General features: G+C 38.7%; 1 protein-coding gene across 2 annotated transcripts in view; it reads right to left on the bottom strand.

The window, feature by feature from the left end:
• LOC107657059 (DNA (cytosine-5)-methyltransferase 3B-like) overlaps positions 1–11,960 on the bottom strand; it is a 67,450-nt gene that overhangs the window by 20,923 nt on the left and 34,567 nt on the right. For both annotated transcript variants that reach the window (XM_016445067.1, XM_016445066.1), the window contains 5 exons: positions 9,220–9,370; positions 8,579–8,667; positions 4,526–4,669; positions 2,436–2,555; positions 1,472–1,630 (listed from right to left, as the gene is read on the bottom strand). In XM_016445067.1, coding sequence (XP_016300553.1) covers positions 1,472–1,630; positions 2,436–2,555; positions 4,526–4,669; positions 8,579–8,667; positions 9,220–9,370 — 663 coding nt within the window. The remainder of the gene's footprint in view (positions 1–1,471; positions 1,631–2,435; positions 2,556–4,525; positions 4,670–8,578; positions 8,668–9,219; positions 9,371–11,960) is intronic.

Below are 11,960 nucleotides of genomic sequence, written 5' to 3'. Positions count from 1 at the left end.
TACGAGGAGCGGGCACTGGAGCGAGCTCTGGGGTTGGAGCCGACACTGGAGCGAGCTCTGGGGCCAACACTGGGAAGAACTGGGGATCAGGAACCCTCCCTGGGCTGAACTGGGGATCAGGAGCCCTTCCTGGGCTTAACTCGGGATCAGCAGCCCTCCGTGGGCTATACTCTGGAACAGGAGCCATTCCTGGGCTGAACTGGGGATCAGGGTAGCGCCGATGTGGTGCTGGCACTGGAGGGTGCTCTGGAGGAGCAGGCACAGCGAAGCGCTTTCGAGGAGCTGGCACTGGAGTGAGTCTTGGGACTGGAACAGACACTGGAGTGAGCTCTGGGGCTGGAACCGACACTGGCCTCATGAATGCATGGCGGGCTTCCCATATTATCGTCTGGTGGGCTTGCCACATTAACGTTTGATGGGCTTGCCACATTAAAAGCCGGCGGGCTGGCCACATTAACGTCCGGTGGGCTTGATTGAGGAACCGCCGGCTTTCTTGACTCGGGAACGGCTGGCAGATGGGTCCCAGATCGGGATCGGAAACTCTCCAGACACCGGATGACTGCCTCCTTCCAGCCGAGGTTGGTGGTGTCTGGGAGCTCCGCGGGTGATGGTAAGTAATCCTGATCTGGAACAGCGTCACGAGGGTTTCCCCCTCGAGGGAGCTGGCGAGGGCGAGCGGCACGAACGCCCTCGTGTAGATGATCGGGTCAGGGCTCGCTTGAGCCAAGGCGAGGAACCTCGCTTGTTCCTCCATTATAGCAGGGAGAAACGAACAGGAAAACAAAACACTTTTCAAAAAACAGAAATAAAAAACCGGCGAGTAAGGGTGCTGCTTACTTTAGTTTTGAGTCTGCTGTTCTGTCACGTTACACTCAGGAAGGACAGAGCGAAGGAGACGCAGGAGAATATTTTCGAACATGGAATTTAATTTAACACACTGGGAACTTCGGAGACACAGCAACACGACGTTTAACAGCAGACAAAGAAACTAGGAATTAGACTCACTATAAATACACAGGACTTGAGGGGAAGACGAGGAACACCTGGAACTAATGCAACAATGAACATGGGAAACACCTGGGACAAATTAACTAATTAATCAAATACAACAGGAGACGAAATCACATGACGAGGACAGGAACATACATGTTACACTGACTGGCTGTTGTCGCGTTTATTTCTGCAGTGCAATTGGCTGTTAGATTAATCCATATATCGAGTAAAAATGTCCAGAGCTTATTATCGTTTTCGACATAAATATTATGATTCGATATTATATCGAATTTCGGCCCAGCCCTACTTTGCCATACCATTATTTTAATTGAAATGGTTATTATTTACATTAACATTAAAAAATAAGCATGTTCAATGGCATTTTGAAATTTTTTGCTACTGAAATTGATACTGAAATTTTACTGCTATTAGTATCAACTACTGCGGTATTATGACAACCCTTCATTCTGTTTGTTACCTCTGAGAATTTTCCATCACCAAACCACTGTAGCCAGCGCATGCCGTGGGAGGCCTGCCTCTTCCCTGTTGCTCTCCAGGTTACCACCATCCCTGGCCACCAAGAAAAGCCCTTTATTTTGCCCCAGACTAACTCTCCAATACCAAAGCCTTTATTGTCCTGAGGAGCAGAAATGTAAATAAGACACAGTTCACCATGATTTAATATTTTCTGTTCACTGATACCTGTAGAAGAAGTCACAAATTTCAAAATTTTTGTTCCCTTTCAGCCTGGACATTCTGCTAAGTAATTTCTTTTGTGTTCCACAGAAAAAGTAAAATCATACAGGTTTGAACTCGTAGATGTTAATTTATGAGTGAACTATCCCTTTAAATAAGATGGACAATTAACATGATCACTGCACAGATTTCTTTGATCCAGTTACACAAAAAAGGACAATCACACGCTCAGTAGCACTCAGATAGCTGGATTGAGCCTGGACTGAGTCACAAGCGAAACCTCTGACACTGAGCTTGTCTGAGCATGACTCTCAATCAATCAGGACCATTTCAGCAGCGCTGTTGTTTCCTCACCTGTGCGAGTGTCTGTGAGTATTTATGAGTCTGTGGTCAACAGTGACTTACCCAGATGCTACAACCCACAAAACCCCCATTCAAGACCTTCTCGGTCTCTTTGTCTTGGTCATAAGTGCTCTCTAAACGCACAGCTTCCTGTCTTAGTGATACGCAAAGGAGAGCATAAACCGTGAGAACAAAGGCTGTTATCTTCACATTCAAACAAGAGTCATTCTAAGAGGTTACTGTTACATGTCAAAGGCAGGTGGACAAATACAGATACTCGTGTGTTGTTTGTGCATGAACATAAGGAGGAATGGGACATGATAGAATAGGTAGATAGGTGTCTGTGTGTGTGTGTGTGTGTGTGTGTGTGTGTGTGTGTGTGTGTGAGAGAGTTGTCCTGGTACCTTGTACTCAGGTTGGTTGACTGTGTCAGTTGTCGAGGTGGATGTGGTGCTGCTCTGTGCAGAGTCTTTAGAGTCCTGTTCCATGAGTTCTAGTGCAGGACCCTCAGGAACACTAGATACCTACAAACACACACAATTACAATTCTCAGTAAAGGTATGTAAATAAACCACAAAACAAAAATATTGCAACAAAAATAAAATAAAAACAACAAAAATTCAAAATATTTACAATAACCTACATGATGATTTACAAAGTCTACGGGGCAAATGTAAACAAAACAAAACCCAAAACAAAACAAGAAACAGAAAAATAAAACTTTAAAAATCAAAACAGAACAAATAACAAAACAAACCCCCAAAACATAAAATAAAATAAATATAAATAAATAAAACAAAACAAAAATAAAACAAAATTAAATTAAAAAGTCACAACGATAGTTACAATGAAAGTCTAGGGGGCAGCCCTCTACGAACACCTTGGCAATTGAATCGCCATTGGCTAGTACATTTTTTTGCTGATAGATAAATATATACATACACATATACATATATACACACATATACACAGGACACACAAGACTAAATAGTACACTTTTTAAAATGGGTAAACATGATACGGGAAGGTGTGAATTTTGTGGACAAGAAGAAACAGTGGAACATGTTATATTGTACTGTCAGAAATATGAGACTGAAAGAAGGATGCTAATGCAAAATTTAGAAAAAATAAAAATGCAATTTATACCGAGATATATTTTACAAAATAATTCATGGAATGAATGCTATAGTTTTATTTTTCAGTTCCTTAAAATAACTAATTTGTGGGAGAGAATTACAAAAATAAATAAAAAATAAGAGGAAAAAGAAAAAAAAAAAATTTGGGAAGGAAGTCAATTTTTGATCCACACTCCATTCCAGTTGGTGGCGGAAATACACCATTTTGTTGTTTGTCAACCGCCAATAAAATTTAAAGAAGAAGAAGAAGAAGAAGAATCCATTCAGATGAACTGAAAAACAGCACAGATCGTTTGGCGGAGAGTGAAACTCTGAAGATTTAGTCACCAGAGTGAAGATGTAGTCGCATATGCGAGTGATTTACTCGCAATGTAGAGGGTTAAGGGGACAAATGTGTAGCTGCTGCTCTCACAGACTTCCAATGCATCTACATTTCTGTCGACACGTTTTATGTGTTTTACAGACTGTGAGACAAGTCAAAATAATTTTTTTGTGATAAGTGATGGCATGCCACAGAGATATCAACACAGCTTAAGTTGAATTTAACCTAAAGTAGTTGCACTGTGGAACATGGTAGCAGGTTTTAGCTGGTCATGACCAGTTTTTGCCAGCAGAACCCTTGGCTAAGATGGTCTTCCAGGGGTGTTTTTCTTGTGCAATGCCATACCTCACTGCTTAACTATCATAGTACAACGCATTGTAGAATAAATATAGAATGTAGAATAATAAATTAACTAACTAGTCATGTAACTGTTAAACATCTGTCAATAAAACCACGCTGGTTCATAGGGTTGTCGTTAAGAATGTCACGCAAGTGGGGGAGTAGCAGCTTCTACTAATTAATTGGTTTGAGATTTAATTCATGTCAGAATATTGTTGTGATTAACAAACATGGCATCTAAGGACTACTTTGCTATGTTTGATCTCTGTTGTTTTGTTTTAATTCCAGCTGTTTGAACTAACTAATATTTATATATTTGATATTTTTATTGCAAATTCCCCTCCAAACCATAATGCAATACACACTTTGTCTGTCTTTGCTCATTTCGCCACAACACAGACAAAACAACTATGGAAAAATATATCGCAAAGGTGGAGGGGTCATTTTTCCTACTTGAATTTCCAAGACCACTGTTTTGATTGGCTGTGGTACAGACAACATCAGATGTCTGACAACATAAAGACACAGTGATAGACAGCTCAACTTAAAGGTGCTGAGATGAGTGTGAGGAGCTGACAGTGGCATGACTTTAATCTGCCATGAGGGTGATCTCTACATCAGCCTTGATTTCACTGTGTCTGACAGACAGAAATTCACTTAAATAAAGAGGCTTTGTGTGTGCGAATGTGAGCATTACCAGGTTGTTGTGATCCTGTTTACTATGTCCCCTCTCTCTGTTGCAGAGTTTACTGTGAGCTGTCAGTCCTGCCTGGAAAATAGTCCTTGGACGAGGCCTTTGCCGCAGACCCGTCTCACAACCAGACCCAACGCCAGCCTTTTCCTGAAACCATAATGCCGTGATAGTAAGCTGATGCATATGTGGCGCAAATATTCCCAGTTAACAAAAAAAGGTCCCCAGAACATCCTCCAAATGGCAAAGACATCCTCCGGACATTCAAGGGGATATTCACAGGACATCCAGTGACCATTCAGGACATTTAGGGGACTTTCGCTTTAAGTCCTCTGAATGTCATTTTATTTTACTTTTAGGCTAACCACAGACAACAGACACGTTGTAAGGAGCAAAATACGTGTATTTTAATTGAACAATTGAAATGTGCGGTGCTCTTTGTCTGTGTGTGTCTGTGTCTGTGTGTGTGTTTATGTGTGTGTGTGTGTGTGTGTGTGTGTGTGTGTGTCTGTGTATCTTGGGTTGTCAGCTGTGGGGTTAGACCGTTGGCAATTCTTCCCATTGGCTTCAAACCTAAAACAACAAAATGAACACATTCAGCAGTGTTTTGATGTTATATGTCTAGGAGTATCGTTTGTCCATTGAAAAAAGATTTGAAAAGACTGTTGACAATTTGGATTTAGACCAAGCTCCGAAATCTAGCGCACATATGAAGATATCTAGGCCATCCTAAATGGGCTTAAGTTTACCACTTATAAGCATCTTAAGTGTGTATTTACCATATGAAAATGCAATATTTAAGTTCAATATTTGTTGATATTAGATACATTAATCATTTCAGCTTTACATGCTAGCTTCGAAAGTGTTCACATAACGGTCAGCAGCCATACACAACGGACAACAGCTTCAGCAAATCTATTAAAAGGTAAACTTTTCATAAAATGTAAACATTACAAGATACACAGTGGTTACGATAACTAATGTCTACAAATCTAAAATTAAAAATACCTTTTCGACCGACTAAAGAGAAAACTCAAGGCCATGTCGGAGGAAATCACAGGGAGGACCGTTAACGGTCTCTACGCAGATGAGCATTGCCATGGATGCTGCGTGCCTTAAAGAATGGTGTCACTCGATCCTCGATCAGGTGCATTTAATCGTCACTTGCTTGTATCTCCCAATGTGGCTATATTATATTACATTTTGTTGTTGTTGATATTTGATCTGCAAGTGCTATACCAGTCTTAAAGGGGAAGGGAAGCAGTCAGACGAGTTTACATTATTTAGTAAAGTGACTTCCACTTTAATTAAAAAATATATAACGAGCACAATTAATGTAACTGTTTTAAAGAAAAAGTATGTTTTGCTATAGATTTTGGAGCAAGGGTGCCGCCATCTCGCAATATACCACAGCGTGTGACGTCACGGGGTTGGTTCGCTCCGTTGGCCAGTGAAGAAATATAAGCATTTCTTTACTTTTTAAACACACAAATGTGCTTGGTTTTCACCATAATTGCATGAATATCGAACACCAAACTGTTTTCATAATGTGAGGTGCAACGTGATATAAACAAAAAAAAGCTTTGTATAATATCATTCATGTGGCATCTTTATTGATATGACAGACATATTTGCATTACACTGACTCGTTCACCAGTAAATGGTATGTAAGATATTTTATGTTCACCTGCGAATACAATATGCTTACCTGCCGTATCTAATCACCTATCTGAACGATTCGGCTTCCTCACGTTTATCATTCTAACATTATTCTTTTAAAGTTGATCAGTTTTAAGCCTTGCCAGCTTAAACAGTAAAGTGTTTTAAGTCATTCAAGCGCAAGACAGTGCTAAAGAGATTTCAGTGCGGTGCTCGCGTGCTGTGATAGACCGGTTCAGTTCTGTTTGACATGTAAATGGGCAGGATTCATTTATTTGTCTTACCTGTATTATTTTCCGCTTTCTTTTCCAGCAATGTGCTTTTCCATTCTTCATGTTTTCCTTGGCTGCATTCATCAGTCGACTCTAACATTCTTTTAGAGCCCCTGGGATTCAACCTTATTTTCTTATGTATGGGGAATACATAGGGCCTAATAAATTGTAGCCTATATTCAATAATATTATTGAAGGGTATCATGCTTTTGATGTTTAAATGATAGCCTAACTGCTGAAAATGCTCCTTATTTGTTGATCTTTATTTACAGAAGTTAATCCTTTATTTATTTCCAGAATTGAAAGTTATTAATGTTTAACATTAACTTCAATTTACAATGAATTCAAATCTATTATTTTTACTATAGTCAAAAATAATAATAATATCATAATATCAATCTGCAAAACAAAACAAAACATGTTTTTTGCATTCAATCCATTATCACAGTTAAATCAAGGGATTTTGTTTTAAGGAATAACCACATCCCCTTTAAAATCCATGGATTTATATTTTAGATTCATTTTTACTTTGTCCGAGTTGCAAGGTGTCAGATCTGATGATAAAAGGCCACGCATGGGTGACTGGATTTTGTTGCTATGGAAATGGCAGATGAGTGAAGAAATAGGGACATTCGCAAACTGGCTCGGACGAATATGTCCTCAGAACGTCTATCAGTGTACTTTACAAAGCAGACAGAATGCGGACGTCCACAGAACGTTCGCCAGCAAATGTGGTTCGACTTTTATGGGTTTTTCAATGGCCACTATCACTACAGTGTAGGGTGGCTTATTTTTTTTCTTTTACTGATAATTAATGTCAATTAATATTTTTTATTATATATATATATATATATATATAAATTATATTGATAACACTTTACATTAAGGTCTCATTTGTTAACATCAGCTAATGTATTAACTAACATGAACTAACTAATGTTACTTTGTTAATGTTATTGAATGAATGTTCATATTCGTGTCAGTTCATAGAGCATTAACTAATGTGTAAAAGATACTACTTTTGATCTTAAAAATGTATTAATGTTACCTTTAGCTAAGATTAATAAATGCAGTAGAAGTATTGTTCATTGTTAGTTCATGTTAACTAATGTTAACAACTGAAACCTTACTGTAAAGTGTTACCTATATATGATATGATATGATCAAATTGTTTAAATTAATTGAATATGATTATTTATTATGATTAATTACTTTCTTTCTAAATTTACTTGTTATCTGCTGCATATTTACCATTTTATAGACAGGAATTGTCAAGTAATGAGCTCAATTCAACTTACTCAATATTTCACAAACTAATTCGATATATTTAATCATTTCACCTAAAAACGGTTAAAAGCAACCTGCTACACACAGTACAGCACCTGTTCAGTCTGTAAACTGTATAAATGCCCATAATCTGACTCATATCTTCTACATTTTGCTTTTTTTTCTCTTTGCACTAGATGCACAAATTTTATCAATACAGAGTAAAACCGCAGATCAGCATAAGCACCACAGAACAGATATAAAATAGTCAATTCTGCTTATCATGATTTATCTGATTGTAAGGAGTCTTTGCAGTAGAGAATGAATAGCCCTTATCACCTTGAACGGTGAAATGTGTTGATGGAACAGATATGTATCACAACAACACACACATAGACATGCATACACATGCACAGTTTACAGTTAGCATGCATGTGAATGGCAGTGTTTGTTTAAAGGGGGGGCAGGAATACTGCACAATGTGATCTTCTGCTAATCTTATTTTTAACACTCACAAAAGTGATACCAAACTCAGGTTTCTATGTGTTTTCCTGCACTCAGGTTTCTATGTGTTTTCCTGCATCTGTTCAGACAGGTTTCATGATGTTTGTTTATGAACGTGAATTGTGGTGAATGAATGGACGCATATATGATTACATCACTCATTTTGATGTGTTTTTCTTCTCAATTATTTAACAATACTGCCATTGGTTTAAAAAATAATAATATTTCCTGTAGTAAAGCAACTATGTTTTGTCCTGTTTCAGCCATGTGTCTGGAAACAGCAGCAAAATGAACTTTGGAATGTGAACCGTTCTGTCAGTGTGCGATAAGATCAGATGTGTAGTACGTAAATTCTCACCTCACTGTAGGATGAATCCCAGGCGCTGTCTTCCTCAGTGTCAGAGCGCTTACGAGATCTCTTTCTTCCGATGCTGTTCTCACTCTCATCTGAAAGAATAAGAGAGTTCATGACAAGGTATAAGAAATTTCAGACACTTAGATATACTGCATAATACTTTATCCTAAGCCTACCTGGTTATGAAATTTAAACACCAGAGTGATCATTTCATTTCATTTATTCAATTGTATTGAATAACAGTATGTAGTATGTAGTATTTGTAATAGTAATATAATATGTGACATAAATGAATGACACTGTGTGATCAAAAACAGAAAAATAAATTCCAGACAGCAAATATTGCTCCTTAATAATCAAACTAATTTTTGACACTGTCTGTAACACTGTTGATTTCTATTGAAAATACAAACAAAAAAGCTAAGGCACTGCACCAAGATAAACATTATAACACAGTGCTCCAAAAGTATGGCCACATTTGTGTTAAAATAAGACTAGTGCGACAGAATTGCTAAAGTTATATCCAATCTTTAAATTCCTGTCATAATCATCAGGATATCTAGCATTCACATGTAAATACGCATTTAAATTTGACAGGAATTACATTGATAACAGTAGTACTAGTGATAAAGTAGTCTGTGTACCTGCGGGTGAGGCTGCGCCTCCGTTCTGTTTGGGGCAGAAAGGTGAAGGTGGCTCTGCCGCAGTCAGCGGGCTGTTCTCATTGGTCATCTCCAGACCGCTGTCGTTCTCTGACAATCCCTCTCCCACCGACATGTCACCATTCACAGCAGCCTGAAAAAAAGAGACATTCTGTTTACAAGAATGTCACCTGGCAAAACTTAGGTGTGTGAATAGGTGTTTGCTATTCTCATTCATAAAAAAGATACTAATGGTGAGCAGGTCCAAACATCTCTACAACATCACTGTCACTCTAACACAGCGCCCATTATGGTTATCAACGAATGATGACATTTAGCACCAGAGTCTGGGTCATGCTAACCAGCCAAACCAGGCAAACAAGAGTACCACGACGCATGTGTGTGCATTCCTCTGCTTGTAAACAAGGCGCAGCACATGTGTGTTCTACGTCAGCAGCATCACACGCATGCGTAGTGGTACTCTCGTGAATGGAAGAATTGTTTAATAAAGTTGTTATTTTGGTTTTCTTTGCGCACAAGAAATATTCTCGTAGCTTAAAGAAATGCAGCCTGCGTGAGCATTAGAGACTTGTATTTGTATTGTATTGTGTATTTACAATACTTTTTTGGTCATTACTTTTCTAAAGGCTGTGCTATTAGACTAACTAAGGCAAATATGTTCTAATAGTGTTTAAACTAATAAACTGTAGATACAGTATAGTCTATTAAAATGTTATATTTGCCATATTTGTTGGTTCATCTGAGAAAAAAATTAAAACTTTCAAGTAAAGACAAATATCAAAATGTACATAAATAACATACAGGTGAAAAATATTCATATGATACGACATTTTACAGCTTTATCACCCAGCCCTCATTTGAACACTGCCAAAAAGTGAATTAGTGTTTCTGTATGAGGACATGCATATGAAAATTGAAAAACTATACTAATGAACCAGAGATAACACTTATCTATAAAGCACAGGCACTGAGTAAAGCACACAGGCTGAAGATTGTGTGTTCATGATTGTGGGAACAATACAGGCTGCTGTCACATTTCTGGAAACGTCCACTGGAATGCCAGACATCTTTCATGCCACAGCTGTGCTGCAGCGGATCAGAGGTCTTGCCAACATGCACACACAAGCACACACACTCACACTCACACACACTCTCTCTCTCTCGCACACGCACACACACACACACACACACACACTCTAGACAGTCATCCACACACACACACACACACACACACACACACACACACACACACACACACACACACACACTCCCACAAACCACAAAAATCACGCTGAACGTGTAAGTGGTTAGTCCTTACAACTTCTAAATAAAAATGGTTTGTGCATGCAAATATTCATCATGAAGCTTCCATGTTTACTATATGTGATGTGCTACATGTATGTTTATAAGTGACTAAAAGCCTAAATTAATTCAGTACATCATATAAAGCCATCGGATCTCTTCACAAGACTTGGATTAAACTAGGTTAAAATATTTATGGGATTTATTTGGAACAAGATGAGGTTGTGTAAATGATGACAGCATTTTCTTTTTTTGGTGAACTATCACTTCAAGTAAATTTGAAAATTTGTCCCTCACGTATAGGAATGACAATCCTGAAACATGCATTATTGCTAATGTCATCAGCATGATGCATAGGATCACCTCATGACCAAGTAAATCTCTCTATAGATCAAAGCACAAGCTGCTCAAATCACCTTAGCATGAACACACAAGAGTAAGCTTACATAAAACTAAACCATGTATTCAGTTTAAAGAGGCAAGTAGAGGCTGGACAGGTGAAAGGGTTTATGGGCTCCACTCATTCAGTTTATCTTTCTACTGGCTCCTAATGACACCCCCTGCACTGGTTTTGCCTAAATGCTCAAGCTCTTGAAAGGCAGAAGAAGGTCAATGGATCAAACCAGGTGGCTCAGATCCCCTTTATACCACATAATACTACACATAGGGATGTAACGATTACCGGTTTGACGATAAACGGTTAGTATTACCGTTTCATCTTTTAATTATCATTAAAACCGTATTAGATTACCGCGATTTGAACAACTCGCGATACATAAATACTGTCCAGCATAAAGCACAGTTTTCAGTAACAGTCTCACGTGCGCACAACAGCAGAAAAGTAAGTTTCGTTTTGAGTGAAAACAGGGCGGAAAAGCTGGAAAGTTTTAAAAGAGTGCTATGGGAATTATACAAGTGAATATATGAATGAATTAATTATATGATTGTACCTCTGAAGGTTATGACTGCCTGGCCACACAAGGATCCAGCAGCTTTTCAGAGGAACATTGGCCAGGTATGGACACAGCACATATATTATTAACTCTTAAACAAGGCCCGCGTTCGCTGGAGAACTATATTCAAGAGTATCTAGCCATTGCCTATTACTCTGATTTACTGGACTGTTTGTTGATAGAGTTTTTTTGCGATGGCATTAATCAACCGCTGAGGTCTAAGCTTAGACGAGAGGGTCCGCGTTCATCACTCTGTCAGTTTATGAACTATGCTTTGTTGACTGTTGGCTCTCTATTCACGGTGGGTGTCGCGGAGGAGGAACGCGACACCGCATCTATGACTGAGATGGCGGCCACAACAACCGGTCACATTATTACTGCCATTCGTGAGCCAAGTCAAGTCACAACTGATCTTCAGGAGTCAAGTCACAACTGATCTTCAGGAGTCAAGTCAAGTCACAGTTGATC

The sequence above is a fragment of the Sinocyclocheilus anshuiensis genome, unplaced genomic scaffold, assembly GCF_001515605.1.
Source record: "Sinocyclocheilus anshuiensis isolate Anshui unplaced genomic scaffold, SAMN03320099.WGS_v1.1 scaffold1453, whole genome shotgun sequence".
NCBI lineage: Eukaryota > Metazoa > Chordata > Actinopteri > Cypriniformes > Cyprinidae > Sinocyclocheilus > Sinocyclocheilus anshuiensis.
This window is presented reverse-complemented; position numbering and strand designations above follow the sequence as displayed.